This window comes from Takifugu rubripes, unplaced genomic scaffold, assembly GCF_901000725.2.
Source record: "Takifugu rubripes unplaced genomic scaffold, fTakRub1.2, whole genome shotgun sequence".
Taxonomy (NCBI): Eukaryota; Metazoa; Chordata; class Actinopteri; order Tetraodontiformes; family Tetraodontidae; genus Takifugu; species Takifugu rubripes.
The window spans coordinates 180,992-207,766 of record NW_021821637.1 but is presented as its reverse complement, the minus strand read 5'-3'; the positions used below and the strand labels follow the sequence as shown (position 1 = coordinate 207,766).

At 53.7% G+C, this 26,775-nt stretch overlaps 3 protein-coding genes across 7 annotated transcripts; 1 reads left to right on the top strand and 2 right to left on the bottom strand.

Annotated features, from left to right (window-relative positions):
* Positions 1-310: 310 nt before the first annotated feature.
* On the top strand, positions 311-6,639 carry LOC105418381 (intestinal mucin-like protein; the record flags this gene model as incomplete). Its single annotated transcript, XM_029832271.1, has 19 exons — positions 311-710; positions 1,175-1,374; positions 1,575-1,746; positions 1,893-2,125; positions 2,196-2,379; positions 2,531-2,726; positions 2,863-3,035; positions 3,118-3,187; positions 3,264-3,382; positions 3,762-3,793; positions 3,880-4,048; positions 4,147-4,242; positions 4,365-4,405; positions 4,580-4,837; positions 5,564-5,662; positions 5,743-5,871; positions 5,951-5,990; positions 6,067-6,187; positions 6,283-6,639. Coding segments are annotated over 19 exons (2,934 nt in total), but the record flags the coding sequence as incomplete, so codon positions are not given.
* Positions 6,640-6,778: 139 nt separating this feature from the next.
* LOC101078355 (toll-interacting protein) lies at positions 6,779-9,491 on the bottom strand. Its single transcript, XM_003978648.3, has 6 exons — positions 9,337-9,491; positions 8,778-8,927; positions 8,413-8,595; positions 8,180-8,332; positions 7,811-7,895; positions 6,779-7,732 (listed from the first exon to the last, which is right to left on the bottom strand). Exons 1-6 carry the CDS (start codon positions 9,367-9,369, stop codon positions 7,509-7,511), a joined length of 828 nt encoding a protein of 275 aa, XP_003978697.1. The 5' UTR covers positions 9,370-9,491; the 3' UTR covers positions 6,779-7,508.
* A 917-nt stretch (positions 9,492-10,408) lies between these two features.
* Positions 10,409-26,708, bottom strand: LOC101064820 (CUGBP Elav-like family member 1). 5 transcript variants are annotated; one of them, XM_029832247.1, is made up of 15 exons: positions 20,942-21,787; positions 19,601-19,788; positions 19,397-19,479; positions 18,777-18,825; positions 18,459-18,593; positions 18,303-18,382; positions 18,065-18,226; positions 17,860-17,929; positions 17,642-17,758; positions 17,451-17,564; positions 17,152-17,340; positions 16,964-16,984; positions 16,460-16,603; positions 13,674-13,846; positions 10,409-11,076 (listed from the first exon to the last, which is right to left on the bottom strand). In XM_029832247.1, the coding sequence occupies exons 1-14, from the start codon at positions 21,010-21,012 to the stop codon at positions 13,719-13,721; spliced, it is 1,551 nt and encodes a 516-aa protein (XP_029688107.1). In that variant the 5' UTR covers positions 21,013-21,787; the 3' UTR covers positions 10,409-11,076; positions 13,674-13,718. The 5 variants fall into 5 exon arrangements, with proteins under 5 accessions (XP_029688107.1, XP_029688111.1, XP_029688108.1 ...); XM_029832251.1 differs by lacking the exon at positions 20,942-21,787 and adding an exon at positions 26,504-26,708 and having other exon boundaries at positions 10,409-13,846; XM_029832248.1 differs by having other exon boundaries at positions 10,409-13,846; positions 18,459-18,590; positions 20,942-21,789.
* Between the last annotated feature and the right edge of the window lie 67 nt (positions 26,709-26,775).

Genomic DNA, 26,775 nt, shown 5'->3' with positions numbered 1-26,775 from the left:
CACAGTTGGAAGTGGCACAACCGCAAGTCCAGAAACAACAGTTGTTACATCCACACCATCTGTTGTCACCACAACCGTAAAAGCTACAGGAACAACAACGCAGGGAACCACAACCCAGCCTGGACAGACCACAGCTTCAAAAGAAACAACTGTAAGCACTAAGACAACACCAGGAACACAAGTCACCACTGGGCCAGTTACTGCCTCTACAACTGCTGTTGTTGAAACCACCACCACAGTTGGAAGTGGCACAACCGCAAGTCCAGAAACAACAGTTGTTACATCCACACCATCTGTTGTCACCACAACCGTAAAAGCTACAGGAACAACAACGCAGGGAACCACAACCCAGCCTGGACAGACCACAGCTTCAAAAGAAACAACTGTAAGCACAAAGACAACACCAGGAACACAAGTCACCACTCGGCCAGAAACAACACTTGCTACAGGGCCGCCAATTCATCCAAGTACAAATCCTATAGTTGTGAACACCACTATCACAGCTGCTTCCACCCCAACTTTAAAAAGTACAACTGGATTCACATCTATAGGACCGATAACAAAAACACTTCCAGGTACTACAGAACTATCTACAACTGGGCTCTTTTCAACCACACCAGCTCCAACAACGTTTTTTTCCACAACGTCACTTTTAAGTACAACCCAAGGAAAGTGTGTGTGTTCATATAATGGAACTTCCTTTAATCCAGGTAGGTAATTCTTTGCAACCATTCCATTGTTCTTATGTTGTGTTTTTGAAATTAACCTTTGAAGCCCTTAATTGTTTTGTTTTTTGTCTAGCTTCCCTATCAAATCAGGACATTTAGCTCAATTCAGCTTATCTTTATTCACTTTTGAGATAATTGTTTTATTAACCTATATAAGTATTCAGGCCATGGTTTTTATACTTGGCTGCATTTAAATTTGCATTCAATAAATAAAAATGGTCAATTTCAACGTAAATAAGACACTTTTTTGCTGTTTTATATGAATAGGTGTTTGTTTTTAATGAATAGCCACCTGTCACTAAATCCTAATTACTTTTTAATATATTTGTATACAATAAAATAGTTTATGAAAAATATACATTAAAATCAATCCTTTTTTTCACGTCCAGAAATCTTGCATGTGCCGTCGATTAATGTCCTCCACTCAACTGTTGTTCCTCCTCCAGGTGATTTAGTCTACAACGTGACTGACACTTTGGGGTGGTGCTATGTGGCCTATTGCAATGCATCGTGTCAAGTCGAAGTAGATTCCAGTCCATGTGCAACAACGTTGCCTCCCAAAACAACCCCGTTCACAACAGCTTCTACTGTTATTTCTCCAACAACACCCACCCTGGACTGTGTTGATGTGGATCCACCAAGGAAGGTATGATTTTGGGTGTCCTATGAAGCACATGTGTCCCTACGTAATCAACAATTGATCACAACATTTGAACAACTGATCTACATGGCGCAACATTTGCTAACGCTAATCGCTTCAATGCACATGTATTCCACTGGAAGAATTGAAAGGTGAAGAATGTAGGGGAAATTCCCTGGTGACTCTTATTTTTTGACCACATCCAGAACGGCGAGTCATGGAACGTAAACAACTGCACAACGGCTACCTGCATCAATGGCACGGTGATAGAGAAGCCAGCCGTCTGCCCCACCGTACAACCGCTGATCTGTTCCAATGGACGCCCCGCTAACAAGATCTACGACAGCAGTGGATGCTGCTTTCACTACGAATGTCAATGTGCGTTGGGGGTTGGGGGTGCAAAAATGTGACAGCTTTCTCACATTTGAGTGGACGCCGTAGTTATGTCAAACGTTCCGTGTCATAACATGACAACTCAAAGACACGACTAAACAAATCTCTCTTCTTTTTTTTTTACCCTGCAGGTGTATGCAACGTCTGGAATGACAATCACTATCTGACTTTTGATGGACAGTCATATGATTTCAAAAAGAACTGTTCCTACTACTTGGTGAAAGAGATAATTACCAAGTACAACCTGACGGTCACGGTAAAATATGACTGTGATGAGTCAAACAGCTCAACCTGTCCTCGGACCCTGACTGTCAAATACGGATCCAACAAGGTTGTTTTCAGCCAGCTCCAGACTTCCCTCATGGTAGGACTCACAGCTTCATTGCCTCCCTCTCGAATGCCTGGAACCTAATTCTTGCGTCTCTGTCCTTCAGGTCCATGTGAACGACAAGCGCAGGTACCCAGCGTACAGCACTTCGGATCTGCGCCTCACGGGGACAGACATGGTGCTTGAACTGGAGATACCAGAGATCAAAACTGAGGTCATCTACACAGGGAGCTCATTTAGCATTCAACTTCCATTTGACCTCTTCGGTGGGAACACAGAGGGACAGTGTGGTAAGTTTAGACTTGGACATCAGCTCAAAAGCACTTGTGAAACATTGCAGTTCTGAGGGCGACACTGTTCCGTCTGATAAAATGCGTTGAGCTGAAAGTCCCACCAGCACTCGGCTGCTCTGGCTTCATCTCCGTGACTCTCTTCTTCCAGGAACCTGCGACAACTCCAAGCCAAACGACTGTCGCGCTCCAAATGGCCAAACAGAAGACTGCCTGGACTCTGCCGACAAGTGGGCAGAGACCGATTGTGTTGCCCCAGTAGCGCCCACTACTCCAAAACCCCTATTTACCACCACCGTGACCAACCCCCCCTGCATTCCTGCCATCTGTAAACTGCTAGTGAGCAGGTGAGAGCAGGCTGTTGATAATGCTAATGCTGGATGCTGTTGGGTGCTGCTGGTGGTGTGGGCTCTGAGGTGCTGTAGGTCGGTAGGTCAGATCATACCGGCCCAGTAACGTACCGACGCTTTGATTCTCTCCTAGTGTGTTTGAACCGTGTCACAAACACGTATCTCCAGACTCGTATCTGCAAACCTGTGAATCTGCCAAGTGCAACAGTGCCAATGACACCTGCTCCAGCCTGGCGGCGTATGCTGTCGCGTGTGCTGAAGCAGGAGTCTGTATTAACTGGAGGAATGAAACCAACGGCCAATGCGGTGAGATAATGCATTTTTATTCTATACGTTGTATAACAGATGTGTGTGTGTTTATTTAAAACACTCTTTGTGCGTCTTACAGAGCACCTGTGTCCAAGTGACAAAGTGTACATGGCCTGTGGCTCCACTGTGGAGCCGACATGCAATGAAAGGTAAAATAGTCCAACAGCATCACGCTCGAGTTGTACCACACTCTAAATAACCTTTAGCAACTATCGCTACCAACAGGTACAACGATAAGTTCAACGCTGGCGATAAGTCCACCACCTCCACCAAGGAGGGTTGCTTCTGTTCCAATGGCACCACCTTGTTCAACCCAGTCTACAAGACATGTGTTCCCCACTGTGGTAAGATCAACCGACCATCACAGACACGTGCAAGTTGATGCCATTAGCATCTACCATCAATAGCACAGTCTACCCTAGCTTAGCTTTCAGCAGAAGCCCCACCTGCACCGCATGTAGCCTGAACAGGCGCTATCTCCGTTTAAAAAGTCAGGTTAGCTTCTTTTCCTTTGAGCTATGTTTGCATCAATAGTTGCTACAAATGTGACGAACCTAGTTGGGAACTAGCTAGCAAGCAGCAACAAACACGCTAAGCTATTTTAAAAACAGAATGTTACGGCCTTGACCACTGCACATGAGATGAGTTATTAAGTTTGTTATGTATTAAAACCTTTAAAAAGCTGAATAGCACATAACAGCTGTTGTCTGTTTACTATCTCAGATTGTGTTGGACCTGACGGGAGTCCCAAGCAGGTCAGAACCGACTCCTGGCACGTGTAGTTACCTCCGTATCCACATCCTGCGCTGTGCGGCTAACAGTTTAGCTCTTCTCCCACCAGCCTGGTGAGACATGGACCGATGGCTGCAGCCAGTGTGAATGTGACAGTAGCTCCATGATGAGCCAGTGTCAGCCAGTCCAGTGCCCCACGGTGCCCACGCCCACCTGCTCTGAACCTGGACAACAGCTGGTCAACAAGACAGATGGCTGCTGCACCAACCAGTCGTGCGGTCAGTAACGGCCGCGCCCCTGCCGACCCTCCCGCCACGGTTAAAACTTACCGACCTTCCCCGGCGATAACGCTCACTCCTCTTTCGGTCCCCAACAGAATGCGATGTAAACCTGTGTCCTGCTCCGGTCCAGTGTGAGCTCGGCTTCCAGGTCAACGTCACCGCGGGCGTCTGCTGCCAGACCTACACGTGTGGTGAGTGCCCCGAGTCTCTCAGCTCGCCGCCACCTTCCTCCAGAAGAGACTCGTGCTAATGAGACGCGGGTCTGAGGGGTCAGCGTGCAGGACAGTCACATATTTCTTTTTCCTCTTTGCAGTTCCTAAAGGTGTTTGTGTCTACAACATGACTGAGTACCAGGTAAACACACACTTCTAGAGGTGGACGTGGGATGTTTACACAGGCCGGAGATCCAGCTTCATGAGCTAATGTTTTGAGCTAACGTTTTCACGCGTAGTTGCTAAAGGATGTGTGTTCAAAGCCGCCAATGTCTGTCAACAAGCCCGAATCTGACCACTGTCCTTGATGCTGCAGCCCGGCTCCAACGTGGTCACGACAGAACCGTCAGAACCACCACTCACCCAGCCGCCAGCAATATCTACGGCGACCACAAATCCGCTAGGAACAACGCAGCTGTCCCTGGCTACAGCAACAGCAGGAGGAGCCGTGACGCAGGAGCCGTTCAGCCCGGGGCCCTGCCAGGAGTGCTACTGTACCCACGACACCGACCCCGTCACCAAGCTGAACATCATTAAATGCTCCGCCATTGTCTGCAACACCAGCTGCTCAGAGGTGACCTGGGCCACACACACACACACACACGTCTGCAGGTTATAACACACAGCAACGATGGGCTCTTAGAGAAACTGGGCTTTCAGCAGAAACCTTTAGCAGACAGCTACAAAAGAGTAAAAAAAGACACTAAAAATCCATCACAGAAACAACAGTGTGAAGAGCCCTTAAAGGCGCTATTTAACCTCCATTTATCCTCTATTTAACCTCCATTTAACCGCTATTTAACCATTTATTTAACCTCTATTTAACCTCCATTTACCCTCTATTTAACTGCTATTTAACCACTATTTAACCTCTATTTAACTGCTATTTAACCTCCATTTAACCGCTTTTTAACCTCTATTTAACCACTTTTTATCCATTTATTTAACCTCCATTTACCCTCTATTTAACCACTTTTTAACCTCCATTTATTTAACCTCTATTTAACCACTTTTTAACCATTTAACCTCTATTTAACTATTTAACCTCCATTTGACCTCTTTTTAACCATTTATTTAACCTCCATTTAACTATTTAACCTCCAATTAACCTCTATTTAACCACTTAACCATTTATTTAGCCTCCATTTAACCACTATTTAACCTCCATTTAACCACTATTTAACCTCTATTTAATCACTTTCTAACCACTATTTAACCTCCATTTACCTGCATCCATGTTGTGACTTTGTGTCTCTGCCTTCCAAGTCAAACGTTTCTCTCCTCCCGTCCCCGTTGCCAGGGTTACGAATACGAGAGTGAAGCTGACAGTTGCTGTGGCACGTGTGTGCAGAAGAGCTGCATCTTCACCACCCCTGACAACACCACCCACGTTCTCCAGGTCCGCTCCTTCTCTCCTTCCTTGGATCGTGACGGATAACTCGAATGGCTTCAGTCATGTTTGACGGTCCGTTTCCACAGGTGAACGACACCTACGTGCCCCCTGATGACAAGTGTGTGCTGTACACCTGTGAGGACATCAACGGGCAGCTCATCACCAAGGAGACCAAGACCACGTGTCCGCCGTACAACCCTCTGGACTGTGAACCTGTGAGTAGACTTTGAGTGTCCCAGTAGAACCCGTCCCACCTGCTGTCTAACACTGGACCCGTCCCGTCCTGTCCCGCAGGGCACCGAGACCACCGACGAGAACGGCTGCTGCAAGTCCTGTAAGTGAGCCAGGTTTTCACGCGCCGCGTCTGCGTGTGCTGCTGCTGCTAACATCTGCATGCTGCTGTGTTCCAGGCAAGGTGCGGAGCGTCTGCGAGGTCCGCAGCGAGGAGACGGTGATAGAATCCAACGGCTGCAACAGCACGCGACCTTTGAACCTGACCTACTGCGCTGGGCACTGTGGCAGCTCGTCTAGGTGAGCTAGCTAGCTGCTCCTAGCTTTAGCATCTTGGACGTCGCTTCCCCAAGCAGCCGCAGGTGCCCTTTAACCCCGGTTCTCCTGCTCTGCAGATACTCCGCAGCAGCCAACAAGATGATGCACAACTGCGAGTGTTGCCAGGAGACCAGGACCAGTCAGAAGGAGGCGGAGCTGGCCTGTGCCGACGGGTCCAAGGTGAAGCACCTGTACACTGTGGTGGAGGCCTGCCGATGCACCCCTGCAGAGTGCTTGCTGCAAGCCACCCCGAAGACGCAGCGCCGCAGGAGGCGTTGAGCCGTACTCCTAGACACATGCTACTATTTACACAAGCTAGCAGTCTGTAGCGTCTGTAGCTTAACTGTAGCTTAACTCACACGTCAACCTTCCTTATTGTACAAATCAGGATTTCTGGGGTGATAATTATTAAAGCTGGATTTCTGCAACATCAACCTGTGCCGTCCTTTTCTGCCGCCCCCCCCCCCCGACCGTGTGGGTCACATGACCCGTTCACGGCTCCTGCTGCAAGAGTTGAACTGCAGGGAAGTTTTAATAGGAAATAATGTTCAAATGATTGATAATTGCTGCCAATAATGCTTAAAACCAAAGTGTCTGGGCTTTATAAGTGCTGGAGCAATCAACAGGCAATAAAAATACACGCAACACAAAGAAAAGAAGCCGGAAGGTGGGACAATAGCACATCTCTTTGGTAGACACCTTCAACAGCTTGTGCAGGCAGCGGGCAGGTCAGGGAGGCCGGGACGTGGGGCTCCAGAGCTGCCCCAGCCCCAGCCCCAGCCGAGCCTCTGGGGCGTCAGAACCAGGCGACACCAGCGTCCCCTGACCCGCCCCAGCTGGGCGCCACTCACACACGACCTGGAGTCGTCATCCTCAGCAGCTGGAGACGACTGAACCGCGATCTGTCCGTTCCCAACTCTCATTACAACATCGATTCGGACAGATATCATTTAATAATTTAGAAGAATTTCATCTGGAAGTGCAACGAACAAAGAACAGCTGGTCTGGAAGCGGCGTGAGTTATGCTGCACAGGTGGTCCACACCTCTAACATCTGGAATGGATCCGACGGGTGTGTGAGTAGCTGAAAATGGGGGGGGGGGCAACATTTACAAGCTCCTCGGGCCATAAAACCAGTCCTGCTTCCAAAGCCACACACACCTTTAGCATTTAGCATTCGTGGTAGAAGTGATTGGTCCAGCGTGACATCAAGACTGGAGACACGACTGCATGGGGGGGGGGCTCTACAGGAAGGGCGTCTGTCAGCGCATGAGGACGCGTGCACGTGTTGCTGGGCCGCGCGGTTAGAGCTCCTCGGCCATCTGCAGCAGCGAGTTGATGGCGGCGTCCTTGTTCCCCCGCTGGGCGTCCAGCACCGTGCGCACCACCTCCTGATCCAGGTTGGGGAACATGTCCTGCAGAGCTTTCAGGTCCTCCTCGCTGCACACCGTCTCCTGGCCACCAGCAGGGGGCATGGTGGCCGGCATGGGCATGGGCACCATGCCCTGGTTATAGACGGCAGGAACTCCTGGGGGGGGGGGGGGATAACGATTGATTGATCAGCGTAAACGACATGAGACAGCAGAGGAGAAGGAAGAAACCTGACCTGAAATGGGCACATATCCAACGCCCTGCTGGTACACAGAAGGCATCAGGACGACTGGCTGGGTCATGAGACCTGCTGGTAAGGACTGGATGGGGACGGGGAGGGGGACAGGGAGGGGGACAGGGACGGGGACGGGGACGGGCAGGGGGAGGGGGACGGGGGACAGGGACAGGGTCAACAGTCACATCATTACACACATGAAAGGGCGATGTTACAAGCCTATAACAGCATAATAAGCACGTCCAGCCTCACGCCGGTGCTGGTTCCACTCAGGGTCCATATGAGCAGATCTCCTGCTCTGAGCTGGTACCAAAGATCCGACTACTCTTGGTAACCGCCTCTGGTACCAGTACATGTTGTGGTACTCACAGCGAAGGACATCACCAGGTTGATCATGCCCTCCTTGTCGTCGCCCTGCCTCCCGCTGAGGCTGAACCACTCGTCCACCACCGTGCCCTCCCTCAGGCTCTCGGGGATGGTGACGTGGGTCCAGGCTATCCTGTCGTCCATGGAGAACGCCCTCTGAAAACGCACGTGGAAACAACCGGGTCAACGACAGCAGAACCGAGCCCGTCCGTGACCGTGGCCTCCGAGCTTCTCACCTCATCAAAGATCTCCAGGTAGAAGGAGTCCACTCCAGGGGGAACTGTGCACTGGATCACCTTGTTCCAGCGGGGGTTCTTGGCTCCGTTGTGAGCGGTCGGGGTCTCATAGACAGCATAGCCAAGTCTGATCCGACAGTACGGGTCCATTCGGGTCATTCCATAATTCTTGGCCAGCTTTGCCTTTGCAGAAGAAAGAAAAGTTAAATGTTCAGAACAATCAGGTTGGTCTTGAAGGATCCTCTGAAACACAAAAGGTCCATTTGGGTCGACCACTCTGGGGGGGGGGGGGGGGGGGGGGGGGGGGCACACCAGGTACTGACTGCTGTTCTGCCCTTGCATCCCATTTGGCACAAAGTCTTTACCTGGACCACCGTGATGCTAAGTCGTCCCACAGTTCCCAGCGAGCCTCCGTACTGGAGCTGCCGGGCCGCCTGCGCGTCCATGTGCACCTGCTGCTGCTGCTGGGTGGGGGTGATCCGCAGGAAGTCCTGGGGCAGTTCCCCAATATACACCTAAACGGTCCCACACAGATCCGCTTAGTTCAGGCATCAAATCACCTTTTATTTAGTGTTTCGCCGTCTAGTTTGTACGTGGTTTAAGTTTGGATTGTTCTGTATCTGTGACTCACTAACTCACGTAAACATTGACATAATTCGAATTATTGTCGATGTGATCGCCTGGATGTTAATGTCATGAACACGAAAACACAGGAGACACAATCTTTAGCCAAATGCTACATTTGACCATTTTCAGATGTTGTTTTAAAGGCTTTTATTAATATGGTACGTGCTGTTTTCATGAGGAAGTTACAGAGGAGTAGCTTAGCCATTAGCCATTAGCCTCCTGAGCTAGCAGGCTGCCGCCGCTGCCAGCGCAGCTCAGCCGCCCTCACGGTGGATGTTTCAGGCACAAACGCCCTACCTGCCCCCGCTGGGTGCTGATGGTGGTCGCCATGGTGCTCTTTCTGCTGGACGCTTTCGCTGCTTCGTTAATTCAGGGCGCTTGACCAAATTCACCGTTTGACGATCTACGACCCGGCGGATAATCGCGAGATTACAGCTGACCCGGAAGTGATCCTCGCCGATGACGTATGCGGAAGTTTGCCAAACAACAACAACAACAACAACAACGAATAATTCTAATAATAGAGCCAAACAGCTATTTTCTTCACATATTGTGCCTAATTGGAGCCATTCCATGAGTTTGTCTGTATTCAGGGAAATTTTAGCTTTCAGAAACTGACCAATAAATCATTGTGAGTTACTTCACATGCATCTGAATAATCAGAATAATTAAATAATCTCCAGATAACACAAACACAAATAGCTGCTGATGTATGTAACGTGTGGAATGTGGAAACAGTTTTTTTTGTTTTTGTTCTTTAATTTGGGACATAGAATAACAAAGTTCCACAGTCCAGACTGTAAAGTTTTATTTAAAGTTCATATCCATTAAGAGAAAACATCTTCTAGGATGCACAAAATAAAGATTTAATTCCCTTGTTACATTTAAGCAATTTTGTTCTCTTCAAAGAAGCCTCCGCACATCCATGACTACACTTCTTTTAATATGATACTATGAGTTAGCATTTATAAATAAACTTCACAAGATCGATAAAGAAAAAATGTATTTAGAGAATCAGCTGTGTCACATCTTGCTGTCACAAAGGGGCAGATCAAAGGTCTGACGTGACGTTTGGTGGCTGTTTGACCGGAGCTACGCTCCAATATCAGAACTGAGGTCAACGTTACTCTGAAGAAAATGAGATTAGACTGAGATTCCAAATATCACCTGCAGCATCACGATCATCGTGAGCCGAGACATCTGTCATCTGAGTTTAAACTCATTTTCTTCAGGACTCCCGACATGCTCATCTAATGGGGTCACCACTGTTCATGTCTGCGTGTTGCGTCACACAAATGCATCCCATACGGCTGAAGGATGTTTGTCCCACAAGCAAAGTCTGGCACTTAGACCAAGAAAAACAAGAAGATTCTGATTGTGCAAAATATTTGGCACCATTTTATTCAGCGTTTTTAACATAACACAAACTAGATCACATTTTTGCCAGAATTGTCAGTGCAGAGAATAAAAAAAACATGCATACTAAATATACTTGAACAGGTGTCTGTGCCCGATTCTCCACACACAACCAAAGAGCCGAGAAGGTCCCGTGCCGGTGGTGGGCAGCCAAGAGGATTTAAAAAACAAACGCATTTTTACACAGAACGGTTGCGTCTAATAGACGCATCTCCCCTCGTTATGATGAACCCCGTTAACAAGAGCCAAGAACTGCTGTCCAACAACAGGATGCAGAGACAAAAACACACACAGACACACACTAAAAACGGAGGATGGGGCACTGGGAGGACTGCTGCATGAGGAGACAATCCAGAAAGGAGGTGGGGAGCTGGCTGGGATCAAAAGGAACTCCGTAGTGGTTCCGTGTGCTCTAGAAAAATAGACTTCTGTTTATTTGGACTAAGAGGTGGAACTTTAAAACACTGTCAGTGGCGCCACAGGTGACATGGAGAAACAAAATCCTAGTATTCAATGTCAAACACAAGGTCAGAGGTGAATTTGGAAGCACCAGAGAAGCGCAGGGGAGGACCGGACGATGAACTTTGACGCATCGACATGCTAGGGCAAACGGGAAGAGATCTAGAAAACAAAGATAAAAGAAAAATACGACAGGAAGACAAACCCAGGTTAAACAACGATGGAACACAGACAGAAGAGAGAAAAGAGGACAAGAATGGTCATCGGCGTGCGGGGGTGCGACTGTGGCCTAAAGACTCGGGGACGTGAGGCCAAGCCAGGACCAGCGGGGGACGACGGCAGAGACCTTCCGCCTCATACGGGAACGGCTCTTTCTAACGGACTTTGCTAAAGGTTTACCCACAAATCAGCTGTTTTAGACCGACTCACCCGTCTCAATTAAACCAGAAGATCAAGAGTGCGTCAGCAGGGTTAAGCTGCTCGCTCCAGTGTTTCAGGGCTCCTGTTTTAGTACCAGGAAATGCAGCTGTGCTAAACGTGAACGACGTGTCCGCGTGACGGATCCAACAGCTGCGTCTTAAGGTTTTTCTGGGTAAAGAGGAATGAAAATGGGCTGAATCCAACAACATTTGTGCAGGAAAAGAGAACAAGTGATGACAGGATTACAGAAACCCGTTCTGGGTCTTCCCACCCAGTATTCTCCGAGGAGAGTGAAACCTCCCCTAAAGACGAGCAGCTTTGATCAAAGATCCCCATCAGCAACAGCTGAGCCACTTCAACGAGCCGCTTTCAACCTCATGTCTCACTAATGCAGGTTGCTGCATTTACACACGTCAATGTTCTCATCAGAGAGACTAAACCAGCTGTAACACTCGAACCGCTGTGGACAGCAACATTTCTAATCCTGCAGTCACACAACCACAAAATCCAACTGCGCTGACGACATAGTCCCTGATACATCATTAGGATTTCCGTGCAAACACAAGAAGAGCGGCGCAGGACACAGCAAGACACCTCCAGCATCACTTGGATCACCTGGATGGGACATCCTTTGAAAATAGCAAATCACTCAATCCCCAACAGAGATCTGCTCATCGTAGAACACGAATGCCAGAAACGTACGCTGGTGAACGGGAGGCTGCCACGGGGACATGTCAAAAAGGTGGTTGTTAAGAAAAATAAGGTGATTTATTCAGTTCCGGGCGAGTGTGACGGGGGTTTTTGGTGCTGGAGCAGCAAGGATGCATCCTGCACACGCAGACAAGCACAAGTAAGGTGACGTGAGGCTGAGACCAGCAGATGGAACAGGGAGAGGACACACAGGATGAGAGGAAATGCAGTTGTTGGACTTGACATTAGTTTTGCAAAATAATTTCAATTCTGATAAATAATTGAGACAATAAATAGTTCCCCGACACACAGGGGAAGTATAAAACCTATATAAAAATAGAAAAGGCATAATAGCTTAAATATACATCTCAACAATTGTCTTGCTCGCTACTTCGTGAAAACATTCTTGTGAATCTAAGCAAAAGGTTTGTCTAGAGAAATTTGGCATCGATATGATTTATCCAATCAAAAAAAAGGGCGACACTGTACGATAGCCCTCTGGAGATTAGCCAGCCAGTAGCTAGCAGGACAGTAGCTGAGCAACGCTGACTTTTGATTCTCTTATAAAAACACCTGGATTCAAAGAAGATGCTAAATTCATAAAATGCATCCATACAAAGTTTTACATCTGCATTAGACACACTCCAAGATCAGAAGAACAAACCTGGGAAGTTAGTTTTTATTGCCACATTTACAAATATTGCTAGCTATAGCTGACAGTTGGTCACCGTGGCAACATCAGCTCAGACCGTCAGAGCGTCAGTGCAGGAGCGTCGCCAAAACATGCTGCGCTGGGTGCAACGACCACATGCACGTGGTTAACCCATGTCCGGATGAAAAATAATAAAAATAAAAAGGAAACACATCAAAAGCAATTGACCGCATGCAAATATTCACATGACACAAGCGTCAGTTCCACCTGGTCGTGGAGGGAAGATGAGGCTGTGCACAAACACCCACCAGATGTCACGTGGAACTGACACGACTACCAGTAAAGCCAGTGAACAGGGGTGGTGGAAGGGTGACGGCCGCTAACCGCTTGGGAACCTTGAGCTCCCTGCTGAGTCTCACAGGTCCCCAACCCCAGGGTGATGCCACACAAACATTATCCGCATGTTTTGGTGAAGCCCCTACATCAATTTAAAGCAATTTCAGGGTGATATCACACAAATACAGATACCCAACACAGTATTAATGAAAACAACACACCCTTTAAATGTGCAAGAAAACCTAGAGTTCTGATTTCTGGCTGCTCCCCTGATGGAGCTCCAGCTGCTCCAGCTGCTGCCTGCTAGGGGCTCAACAGGAGGTCAAACAGATCATCTCTGGCACCCGACTGTCAATTTAGAACAAAGCTCAACAATCAACTCATATGTGTATCATGTACCACAGCAAACCAATAACGTTCCAACTTAAATAGAAATACACCTGCTTCTCTCGTCCGCCAAAGATAAAACAAAGTGCGTTCGCCGTAACAGAAGACAGAAAGAGTCCAATCTAGCGTGGAAAGAAGCTAAAATCATTGAGGTTGACGGGTGTCTCTGTGCCTGGACATGTTCCAAAGATCCAGAGCAGCAGCACAGTGGACACCAGCCTGGAACAAACACATCTCTCATCGGACCACTCTTGCTTATTCACACTGAACTTACCAGAACACCACCCTGCCTAACTAAGTCTGCCGGCCCCCGACACCTTCAGTAGGGTTTGCTGTCGTTCTTCGAGCGCTTCAGCTGCACCTTGAGCCTCTTCATCCCGATCTGGAAGCCGTTCATTGACTGGATGGCAGCCTGTGCCGATACCGGGTTGTCGTAGCTCACAAAACCTGGAGGAGACACGGAAACTCTGAGGGTGGGAACAGAGGACAACTCCAGGCTGGAATGGATCTTTAAATCTCTTCCATGGATTCCAGCAAATACAGAATGACACACTGCATCAGCTCCTCTGGTGGAGGAGCTGATGCAGTGTGCACCAGTGTCTGGGTCTGCACCAGGGTCTGCACCAGTGTCTGGGTCTGCACCAGTGTCTGCACCAGGGTCTGGGTCTGCACCAGTGTCTGGGTCTGCACCAGGGTCTCGGTCTGCACCAGTGTCTGGGTCTGCACCAGTGTCTGCACCAGTGTCTGGGTCTGCACCAGAGTCTGGGTCTGCACCAGTGTCTGGGTCTGCACCAGTGTCTGCACCAGTGTCTGGGTCTGCACCAGTGTCTGGGTCTGCACCAGTGTCTGCACCAGTGTCTGGGTCTGCACCAGAGTCTGGGTCTGCACCAGTGTCTGGGTCTGCACCAGTGTCTGCACCAGTGTCTGGGTCTGCACCAGTGTCTGGGTCTGCACCAGTGTCTGGGTCTGCACCAGAGTCTGGGTCTGCACCAGTGTCTGGGTCTGCACCAGTGTCTGCACCAGTGTCTGCACCAGTGTCTGCACCAGTGTCTGCACCAGTGTCTGGGTCTGCACCAGTGTCTGCACCAGTGTCTGCACCAGTGTCTGGGTCTGCACCAGAGTCTGGGTCTGCACCAGAGTCTGGGTCTGCACCAGTGTCTGGGTCTGCACCAGTGTCTGCACCAGTGTCTGCACCAGTGTCTGCACCAGTGTCTGCACCAGTGTCTGGGTCTGCACCAGTGTCTGCACCAGTGTCTGCACCACTGTCTGGGTCTGCACCAGAGTCTGGGTCTGCACCAGAGTCTGCACCAGTGTCTGCACCAGTGTCTGCACCTGGGTCTGCACCAGTGTCTGGGTCTGCACCAGAGTCTGGGTCTGCACCAGAGTCTGGGTCTGCACCAGAGTCTGGGTCTGCACCAGTGTCTGGGTCTGCACCAGTGTCTGCACCAGTGTCTGGGTCTGCACCAGTGTCTGCACCAGTGTCTGGGTCTGCACCAGTGTCTGCACCAGTGTCTGCACCAGTGTCTGCACCAGTGTCTGCACCAGTGTCTGGGTCTGCACCAGTGTCTGCACCAGTGTCTGCACCAGTGTCTGCACCAGTGTCTGGGTCTGCACCAGTGTCTGCACCAGTGTCTGCACCACTGTCTGGGTCTGCACCAGAGTCTGGGTCTGCACCAGAGTCTGCACCAGTGTCTGCACCAGTGTCTGGGTCTGCACCAGTGTCTGGGTCTGCACCAGTGTCTGCACCAGTGTCTGGGTCTGCACCAGTGTCTGCACCAGTGTCTGCACCACTGTCTGGGTCTGCACCAGAGTCTGGGTCTGCACCAGCGTCTGCACCAGTGTCTGCACCAGTGTCTGCACCTGGGTCTGCACCAGTGTCTGGGTCTGCACCAGTGTCTGCACCAGTGTCTGGGTCTGCACCAGAGTCTGGGTCTGCACCAGTGTCTGCACCAGTGTCTGCACCAGAGTCTGGGTCTGCACCAGTGTCTGCACCAGTGTCTGCACCAGTGTCTGCACCAGTGTCTGCACCAGTGTCTGCACCAGTGTCTGCACCAGTGTCTGCACCAGTGTCTGGGTCTGCACCAGAGTCTGGGTCTGCACCAGTGTCTGCACCAGTGTCTGCACCAGTGTCTGCACCAGAGTCTGGGTCTGCACCAGTGTCTGCACCAGTGTCTGCACCAGTGTCTGCACCAGTGTCTGGGTCTGCACCAGTGTCTGGGTCTGCACCAGAGTCTGGGTCTGCACCAGAGTCTGGGTCTGCACCAGTGTCTGGGTCTGCACCAGAGTCTGGGTCTGCACCAGTGTCTGGGTCTGCACCAGTGTCTGGGTCTGCACCAGTGTCTGGGTCTGCACCAGTGTCTGCACCAGGGTCTGGGTCTGCACCAGTGTCTGCACCAGTGTCTGGGTCTGCACCAGTGTCTGGGTCTGCACCAGTGTCTGGGTCTGCACCAGTGTCTGCACCAGTGTCTGCACCAGTGTCTGGGTCTGCACCAGTGTCTGGGTCTGCACCAGTGTCTGGGTCTGCACCAGTGTCTGCACCAGTGTCTGCACCAGTGTCTGGGTCTGCACCAGTGTCTGCACCAGTGTCTGCACCAGTGTCTGCACCAGTGTCTGGGTCTGCACCAGTGTCTGGGTCTGCACCAGTGTCTGCACCAGTGTCTGCACCAGTGTCTGCACCAGTGCCTGGGTCTGCACCAGTGTCTGGGTCTGCACCAGTGTCTGGGTCTGCACCAGTGTCTGCACCAGTGTCTGGGTCTGCACCAGTGTCTGCACCAGTGTCTGGGTCTGCACCAGTGTCTGCACCAGTGTCTGCACCAGTGTCTGGGTCTGCACCAGTGTCTGCACCAGTGTCTGGGTCTGCACCAGTGTCTGCACCAGTGCCTGGGTCCCAATAAACACACTGAGATTAATCGAGATATTAACCTGGCCTCCAGGGGGCGCAATACAGAAGCGCTCAGAAGAAGCTCCCTGTTCCTTCAACTATTTCAATAATTTATCTCTACAGGAATTAATGGCAACTTTTCCCAGGGAAAATCCATCCCATAGTTTACCAAAACTCACCAAAGCACTTGCTGAGATTTGTCTGCTTGTCAATGAAGACTTTAGCAGAGATGACGTTTCCAAAGGGCATAAACATCTGCAGCAGGTCCTGGTCTCCAAACTCCTGGGGGAGGTGGTAGATGAACAAGTTGGCACCTTCGGGACCTGCAAACAAGACTCCATCAATGACGCCACGGGAAACACTGAGCCTTTCACAAGATGGACGCCATTTAAGGCGTTCTGCCTGTCCTGTGGCCAAATCAGGGGGCAGAAAAGGCTACTGGATCCACTGGTTTCACTGGTTTTGCTCTGCATTCACAGCTGATGACGGCATCAAAGTATCAGCAGGGGAACGTGTGGTTCCAGGCAACTTTTCCCGATGCAACATGCAGTTTTGTTTTCAACTAACGGCCTCTTCAAACAGGGGATTCACGAACAGGACCTGGACCATAAAAGGTTCTCCGTTATGGACCTGGGCCCGTTCGCAGGTGAGGCTGAGAGCAGAGAGAAGGTGAGGAGTCTTACCGGTACTGCGAGCGTCACTGGCTGGGGCAGCAGATTTAAAACAAGACACAATCCTTAGCATAAAACGAGACCAAGACATCCAGAGAACATTCATGTGCTGAACTCGCATCCATCTAGCTAGACAACATGCGGATGCTGCGGCGCGTTCACGCCACCATTAACTGGCCCGGTAATCAGAGCCCACTGACCCTCTTTCTGGCTGCCGGCTGCTGAGATGCTCTGCTGGGACAGCAGGCTCTGGTTGTACAGGTTGGGCAGAGCAGCAGCAGCAGCGTACTGCTGGATGCCCGAGTAGGCCTGGCTCAGGGCCTCCATCGTGTTGCCTGACCCGTTTGAAAGGCCCCCAGAACCAAGACTGCCATTCAGCGCCGCCATGCCTGCAAGACAGGATGGAGCCCAGAAGATTAAATCTGCTTTAATATTAGTTAGAATATATTCACGGTGTGTGTGTGTGGCCTGTGGGACCATAAATGCAGGCGCAACATACTCGCCAGGGAGCCCATGTTGAGTCCAGCACTAGAACCAGCAGCCAGGGACTGCAAGGCCCCCAGGGAGGCCATGGGGTTCACTGAGGAATTGCTGCCAGAGGTTGGAGATGAGCCTGGTCAGAGAACACTTCCATAAACAAAAGTGGCAAACGTAGCTTGGACCCGTTGAGCTGTCCAGGGTGAGAGCTACCTGAGCTGGTGAGTGCACTGAGGGGGCTGCTGGAGGTGGTCATGGAGCCTGTCGCTGAGGCCTGGGTGGCTGTGGCGGCTGCCGCTAACGCTGCCAGGTTCTGCATCGGGTTTAGACCTAGTCACACACACACACACACACACAGCCAATAGCAATGTTGGGATTCTCCATCCGGTTTGAACAGCAGCAGCATGACTGAGGAATGTGTGTGTGGGCACCTGAAACAGGGTGCAGGTTGTTCAGCGCGTTCCCAGAGGAGGCCGAGTGCTGCAGCAACTGTAGGTAGAGCTAACACACACACACGCACACACACACACACACACACACACACACACACACACACACACACACCCTGTTGGAGTGGCGGCCACGTGCAAAGCGGTGACACTGATCTGTGGGAGGCTGAGTCCTCCGGGGGCTCACCGCCAGGTACTGGGGGCCCAGGCTGTTGAGGCCCGTCAGGTTTCCCCAGATGGAAGCGGCGCTGAGCTGCTGCATCTGCTGCTGCAGCTGCTGCACCATGCGCTTCTGCTCCTTGTCCTTCTGAGTGTCCGCGAACTTCACCACGATGGGCGAGGAGCATCCCTGAACACAGACACATCCTGGTTAGGCCCGCTCTGTTGAGCCTGATCCAGAACGGGTGGCTCAGGCTGGGCTCTACCTCCATGGTCTGGGACTGGTGCATGGACTTGATGGCCGACTGGGCCATCTGGCGAGCGGTGAAGGTCACAAACGCGCAACCTGGAAGGAAGAGACAAGGTCATGAGCAGCTGGACTGTCCCCGCGCCGCGCGCGTGCCGGGCCGTGCGCTACCCACCGCGGCTGAGTCCGTCCGGGCCTCGAAGTATCCGGCACTCCTCTATCTGCCCATACGGTGAGAACATAAGTCGGATGTCGTTCTCATTACATTTCTTAGAGATCATTCCAATAAACAGCTTCCTGTCTTCCACTGCTGTATTAAACACAACGCAACATCAAACTCCGCCGCTCTCAGCTCACAGTCACATTCAACGTGCACGTTTCCGGGGGTTAGCTCCGCGGCAACACAACTCCGCCGACTACCGGTCGACGCCGGCTCCTTAACCACCAACCATCCGCCCAAAGGTCACCCGAGGGGATCAGAGACTCGTCTTACCGTTGTTTTTCTCGCTGTCCGCCGGCTTCATCTGGATCGGGTGGTGCATCTGTAAGGAGCAGCACACGCAGGACGCCTGATTAGGTGCAGTGGCATATACAGCGCCACGTGGGTGGTGCGTTCGAGTGTCAGCACCACACGGGTGGTGCGTTCAAGTGTCAGCACCACACGGGTGGTGCGTTCGAGTGTCAGCGCCACACGGGTGGTGCGTTCAAGTGTCAGCGCCACACGGGTGGTGCGTTCAAGTGTCAGCGCCACACGGGTGGTGCGTTCAAGTGTCAGCGCCACATTGGTGGTGCGTTCAAGTGTCAGCACCACACGGGTGGTGCGTTCAAGTGTCAGCACCACATTGGTGGTGCGTTCAAGTGTCAGCACCACATGGGTGGTGCGTTCAAGTGTCAGCACCACATTGGTGGTGCGTTCAAGTGTCAGCCCCACATGGGTCGTGCGTTCAAGTGTCAGCACCACATGGGTGGTGCGTTCAAGTGTCAGCCCCTCATGGGAGCGTTCTGCCTGCTGGAGGGGCCGTGATGAGCAGACGCTGCTGCTGGGCCCCCCAGGCCGACGCCGCTGAAGCTGCACCTGCAGGACTGAGGAGAAGGAGGCAAAGCCCCACCTACCCCGGGGAGAATCTTCATGTTGTGGAGAGCGTTCTGGGCCTCCAGGGCTGACTTGCGAGTGTAGTAGGTCACGAAACAGCAACCTAGCACACGAGGAGGAGAGCTGGGATCAATGTGGCGCCTGTGGTTCTGGGATGGAGCCCATGGAAGGTCAGAGTCTTCTTTGGAATGGTCCGAATCCTTTCAGGGGCATCAGAAACTGACCTTTGCTTTGTGGCGGGTTCTGGCTGCGATCCCTCAAAACATTTATCTCGTACACGACCCCATAGGGCTCGAAAAGCTCGCGGAGCTGCTCCTCGGACCAGGACCGGGGGATCTGCCCCACAAACATCTTAATGGCATCCACATCCGGCTGGTCGGGGTGGTCCAAAGACCCGTTCATCTTCTTTCCCCTGAAATCACACAACGGGGGTCAGTTCTCTGGAACGACGGACAGACCCGCGTTTTAGTTACGGTGAGTTCACGTGATGGGAAGCGAACCTGCGACCTACGACCTCACCGGGACGAGCTCACGGGGTTGTGAGTGCGAAAACCGACCAGCCAGGGTGAAGACGCCCCTATTTATGGGCCATAAATGAAGCCTAGCATAACGCATCGTGTACATTAGTGCACATCAATGCCCAGCGTGCACAGTGATGGGTTTATGTTGATCATCTAGTCTCCTGGGAAGCCTAAATCAAAGTTCTGATCATCACCAGGACCGTTCACGTGGACGCTGTTCTTCAGAAGAAGTGAAGAACCAGCGCTCATAATGAAAGAGGAACCTGAACTTTACAGCTGCAGGACGTCTACACACTCAAACGGGATCTAAGCTTTTCCCGGCTTTGTCTTTTTTTATTTGCAGAAGAAGCAGATGTTCTTGTCCTACTGGGCCAGCGACCCAGACCCAGACCCAGACCCAGGCCCAGGCCCAGACCCAGACCCAGACCCATGGACCAAACAAGGTAACAGCGTAACACAACCCAGGCACATGAGAGAATCCCCTGAATAAGGGCTAATCAGGCCACACCACACACTGCTAACGCGTTGCTGTAAGCTAGGCTTCTCCAGCTGTCAGACACCGGTTGCTATGACAACGGCAGGGCATCGCTGCAGGGGCAAACGAGGAGGGGGAGCCAACAGAGACGCGCTTGCCAAGCATGAAAGTTCCCGAGGCTCTTTTCTCTGATCGTCAGTTTCCCCCTTCATTAACATGGGCGTCGGTTCCGGAGCTTCACGGAGGAGAAGCAGGTCGATGCACAGGTGAAACACAGGTGAAACACAGGTGAATCACAGGTGAAACCCAGGTGAATCACAGGTGAAACACAGGTGAATCACAGGTGAATCACAGGTGAAACACAGGTGAAACACAGGTGAAACACAGGTGAATCACAGGTGAAACACAGGTGAATCACAGGTGAATCACAGGTGAATCACAGGTGAAACACAGGTGAAACACAGGTGAAACACAGGTGAAACACAGGTGAAACACAACACAACCCAACTACGGCGTTTGGGGACCGGAGCGGAGCGGAGAGTGCGTGGGAGGAGAGACGAGTTACTCACACGGGACTAGAATTCAGGGAGCAATGGTCCACCATCATCTCAGGAAGGAAATCCAGCTTAAAAGAAGCCATTTTCACTAAACTGTCCTTATTTTCCGTCAGGAGAACGAGGTTAACTGGTGATCAGGGGGCGGCAGGAAACTCCAGGGTGGGAACCTCTACAGTCCTGGGAAAAACAAGGCACCGACAGAAGACGACCAGAACCTGCGAGAAGCTGACCCACACGGAAACCCCCATCCACCGGGGGAGCGAGGTCTGGCGGAGGAGGGAGGTGCTGCTGGGGAGGCGAGCGGAGCACGAGTGACAGACGCAACGCCACGGGTCGTCAGGCCTCCCAGGTTCTGGGGCGAGGACGAAGCGCTGGCGTGGAGGCGACAGAGACAGAGCGCTGAGGGATGAGCGGGGACAGAGCGGCGGCAGGTCGCGCTCCCACAATCAAAGTGCTGATGGCCCAGGGCTTTTGTGCAGGTTCCACCAGGCCAGCAGATCTGCTGCAGCGTCAGACAAACAGGGTGTCAGATTGATGGCGATAAGGCCCAGTGGGCCGGGGGAATGAAAGGGGGGCTGAATGAGCGCCCCGGCCAGGGGCTAATCCCCGGACTAGCCACACCCGGGATAACAATTGGGTTCCGGCCCCGGGGGGGCTGTGTTCACCCTGTTGTCCTGTGACCTGCGCCCATTTGTTTTGTATTTGTGTGTGAAGCCAGTGTGGAATAACAGGATCTGGCCTTTGTGGCCCTCCAGAGGGCTCACGCAGCCCCATTGTCAGGGAGGTGGGCGGCCATTGGTGGGAGAGCGCCGTGCTTCCTCACGGTGGCGAGCATCCTCACGGTGGCGTGCTTCCTCACGGTGGCGAGCTTCCTCACGGTGGCGTGCATCCTCACGGTGGCGTGCTTCCTCACGGTGGCGAGCTTCCTCACGGTGGCGTGCATCCTCACGGTGGCGAGCTTCCTCCACGGTGGCGTGCTTCCTCACGTGCCCTCCACGGTGGCGTGCTTCCTCCACGGTGGCGAGCATCCTCCACGGTGGCGAGCATCCTCCACGGTGGCGTGCATCCTCCACGGTGGCGAGCATCCTCCACGGTGGCGAGCATCCTCCACGGTGGCGAGCATCCTCCACGGTGGCGTGCATCCTCCACGGTGGCGAGCTTCCTCCACGGTGGCGAGCATCCTCCACGGTGGCGTGCATCCTCCACGGTGGCGAGCATCCTCACGGTGGCGTGCATCCTCACGGTGGCGTGCTTCCTCACGGTGGCGTGCATCCTCACGGTGGCGAGCTTCCTCCACGGTGGCGTGCTTCCTCACGTGCCCTCCACGGTGGCGTGCTTCCTCCACGGTGGCGAGCATCCTCCACGGTGGCGTGCTTCCTCCACGGTGGCGAGCATCCTCCACGGTGGCGTGCATCCTCCACGGTGGCGAGCATCCTCCACGGTGGCGTGCTTCCTCCACGGTGGCGAGCATCCTCCACGGTGGCGTGCTTCCTCCACGGTGGCGAGCATCCTCCACGGTGGCGTGCTTCCTCACGTGCCCTCCACGGTGGCGTGCTTCCTCCACGGTGGCGTGCTTCCTCCACGGTGGCGAGCATCCTCCACGGTGGCGTGCTTCCTCCACGGTGGCGAGCATCCTCCACGGTGGCGTGCTTCCTCCACGGTGGCGAGCTTCCTCCACGGTGGCGAGCTTCCTCCACGGTGGCGTGCTTCCTCCACGGTGGCGAGCTTCCTCCACGGTGGCGAGCATCCTCCACGGTGGCGAGCTTCCTCCACGGTGGCGAGCATCCTCCACGGTGGCGTGCATCCTCACGTGCCCTCCACGGTGGCGAGCTTCCTCCACGGTGGCGAGCATCCTCCACGGTGGCGTGCTTCCTCACGTGCCCTCCACGGTGGCGAGCTTCCTCCACGGTGGCGTGCATCCTCCACGGTGGCGAGCATCCTCCACGGTGGCGTGCTTCCTCCACGGTGGCGAGCATCCTCCACGGTGGCGTGCTTCCTCACGTGCCCTCCACGGTGGCGAGCTTCCTCCACGGTGGCGTGCTTCCTCACGTGCCCTCCACGGTGGCGAGCTTCCTCCACGGTGGCGAGGATCCACGCGCGGCGCCGGATCACTGTGATCCAGGCGGTGGGAAAAGGGCACATTTAGGGCGCGGTCCTGGGGAAGCAGCCCTCTAGGGGGGCAGAGCGTCCCAGCGGCTGCTGCAACCCTCCAGAGGGGGCAGACGAGGCGTGCGTGAAGGTCAAAGGTCGTCAGGTCGGACCTGACGTGGCCCCTCAGACGGCCCCTCTACGGCCCCTCAGACGGGCCCCTCTACGGCCCCTCAGACGGCCCCTCAGACGGCCCCTCTACGGCCCCTCAGACGGGCCCCTCTACGGGCCCCTCAGACGGCCCCTCAGACGGCCCCTCTACGGCCCCTCAGACGGCCCCTCAGACGGGCCCCTCAGACGGCCCCTCAGACGGCCCCTCTACGGCCCCTCAGACGGCCCCTCAGACGGGCCCTCTACGGGCCCCTCAGACGGCCCCTCAGACGGGCCCCTCAGACGGCCCCTCTACGGCCCCTCAGACGGCCCCTCAGACGGGCCCCTCTACGGCCCCTCAGACGGCCCCTCAGACGGCCCCTCTACGGCCCCTCAGACGGCCCCTCAGACGGCCCCTCAGACGGGCCCCTCTACGGCCCCTCAGACGGGCCCCTCAGACGGCCCCTCAGACGGGCCCCTCAGACGGCCCCTCAGACGGGCCCTCTACGGGCCCCTCAGACGGCCCCTCAGACGGGCCCCTCAGACGGCCCCTCTACGGCCCCTCAGACGGCCCCTCAGACGGCCCCTCTACGGCCCCTCAGACGGCCCCTCAGACGGCCCCTCAGACGGGCCCCTCTACGGCCCCTCAGACGGGCCCCTCAGACGGCCCCTCAGACGGGCCCTGGCTGGATGGGAGGGCCCTAACGCGGTGACGTGAACAACCAGGCAGAACGCAGCGGGTTCATGGTGGTGCTGATGACGCGTCTTTGCTAGCATGTGTTCAGGCTATTTCCTGTCTCTCTCTCTGCCTGCCTGTCTCTCTCTCTCTGCCTGCCTCTCTCTCTCTCTGCCGGCCTGTCTCTCTCTCTGCCTGTCTCTCTCTCTCTCTGCCTGTCTCTCTCTGTCTGCCTGCCTCTCTCACTGCCTGCCTGTGTCTCTCTCTCTCTCTCTCTGCCTGCCTCTCTCACTGCCTGCCTGTCTCTCTCTCTCTCTGCCTGTCTCTCTCTCTGCCTGTCTCGCTCTCTCTGCCTGCCTCTCGCTCTCTCTGCCTGTCTCTCTCTCTGCCTGCCTCTCTCTCTCTGCCTGCCTCTCTCTCTCTATGCATGTCTGTCTCTCTCTCTCTCTGCCTGCCTGTCTCTCTCTGCCTGCCTGCCTGTCTCTCTCTGCCTGCCTGCCTGTCTCTCTCTGCCTGCCTGTCTCTCTCTCTCTGCCTGTCTCTCTCTCTCTCTGCCTGTCTCTCACTGCCTGCCTGTCTCTCTCTCTCTCTGCCTGCCTCTCTCTCTCTGCCTGCCTGTCTCTCTCTCTCTATGCATGTCTGTCTCTCTCTCTCTCTCTGCCTGCCTGTCTCTCTCTCTGCCTGCCTGCCTGTCTCTCTCTCTCTGCCTGTCTCTCTCTCTCTGCCTGTCTCGCTCTCTCTGCCTGCCTCTCTCTCTCTCTGCCTGCCTCTCTCTCTCTCTGCCTGCCTGTCTCTCTCTCTCTATGCATGTCTGTCTCTCTCTCTCTCTCTGCCTGCCTGTCTCTCTCTCTGCCTGCCTGCCTGTCTCTCTCTGCCTGCCTGCCTGTCTCTCTCTGCCTGCCTGTCTCTCTGCCTGTCTCTCTCTCTCTCTGCCTGTCTCTCTCTGTCTGCCTGTCTCTCTCTCTGCCTGCCTCTCTCACTGCCTGCCTGTGTCTCTCTCTCTCTCTCTCTCTGCCTGCCTCTCTCACTGCCTGCCTGTCTCTCTCTCTCTCTGCCTGCCTGTCTCTCTGCCTGTCTCTCTCGCTCTCTCTGCCTGTCTCTCTCTCTGCCTGCCTCTCTCTCTGCCTGTCTCTCTCTCTCTGCCTGTCTCTCTCTCTGCCTGCCTGCCTGTCTCTCTCTCTCTGCCTGCCTGTCTCTCTCTCTGCCTGTCTCTCTCGCTCTCTCTGCCTGTCTCTCTCTCTGCCTGCCTCTCTCACTGCCTGCCTGTCTCTCTCTCTCTCTGCCTGTCTCTCTCTCTGCCTGCCTGTCTCTCTCTCTCTGCCTGTCTCTCTCTCTGCCTGTCTCTCTCTCTCTCTCTGCCTGTCTCTCTCTCTGCCTGCCTGCCTGTCTCTCTCTCTCTGCCTGCCTGTCTCTCTCTCTGCCTGCCTCTCTCTCTCTCTCTGCCTGCCTGTCTCTCTCTCTCTCTATGCCTGCCTGTCTCTCTCTCTCTCTGCCTGCCTCGCTCTCTCTCTGCCTGCCTCGCTCTCTCTCTCTCTGCCTGTCTCTCTCTCTCTCTCTGCCTGTCTCTCTCTCTGCCTGCCTCGCTCTCTCTCTCTCTGCCTGTCTCTCTCTCTCTCTCTGCCTGTCTCTCTCTGCCTGCCTGTCTCTCTGCCTGTCTGTCTCCCTCTCTCTCTGCCTGTCTCTCTCTGTCTGCCTGTCTCTCTCTGTCTGCCTGCCTGTCTCTCTCTCTCTCTCTGCCTGTCTCTCTCTGCCTGCCTGCCTGTCTCTCTCTGCCTGCCTGTCTCTCTGCCTGTCTGTCTCCCTCTCTCTCTGCCTGTCTCTCTCTGTCTGCCTGTCTCTCTCTGTCTGCCTGCCTGTCTCTCTCTCTCTCTCTGCCTGTCTCTCTCTGCCTGCCTGCCTGTCTCTCTCTGCCTGCCTGTCTCTCTGCCTGTCTCTCTCTCTCTCTCTGCCTGTCTCTCTCTCTCTCTCTGCCTGTCTCTGCCTGTCTCTCTCTGCCTGTCTCTCTCTGCCTGCCTGTCTCTCTCTGCCTGTCTCTCTCTCTGCCTGTCTCTCTCTGCCTGCCTGTCTCTCTCTCTCTCTGCCTGCCTGTCTCTCTCTCTCTCTGCCTGCCTGTCTCTCTGCCTGTCTCTCTCTCTCTCTCTGCCTGTCTCTCTCTCTGCCTGTCTAAGTTATCCACTCGCACCGAATTCTGGGCCATCAGAGCCACATCAACACGCTTTTATTAATAAAGTGACTTATTTCTACTAAATTAAATGTGGGTTTTCCCCCTGAAATTGCAGATATGTTGAGTGCTGCTGGTTGTGACGGGACTGCTGGGTCAACTTCCGCGTTCAGCGTGTGCGCGTGCATGCCCACTTCCCATATGTGACGCATATACATTAAACACGGATGGTATATCGGCTCATTTCGACAGCTTTCCCCAGCACAGGTGTCACCCCCCCAAACACGCACCCGAACCCCGCACCAAACCGCGTCGTGACGTCACCTCAACGCCCGTTCTCCACAACACCCGCAGCTCGCCGACAGCGTCCGGCAGCGGCTAAAACGAGCCTGCTGGGCGGCCTGCGGGTGTCCGCGGGTGGACGGTGACGGTCCGGGTCCCCGGTGCCGTGGCTCCGGTGCTAGCTAGCAACTGTAGCAACTGCGAACCAACTACTCACCTGGATCCTCGAGCGACTGCGGGTTCGGCTTGTGCTTAGAACAGGTGTCGCCCTACAGTCTCATGTGGTTCACCGAGTGGCTGTAGCAGCAACCGACGGTCACATTGGTGTCTAAATTATGGTCTGGCGCTCCAGAGTTAAGCTAGCAGGAGCGTGTAAAATGGCAGCCCCTCCTCCTGACCGGTACCACTGCCGGGGAGGGAGCATCCGGGTCGGGCGGCGAGGCTCGAACCGCCAACATTTAATTCAATCTCTCCGGAAAACTGACGTTT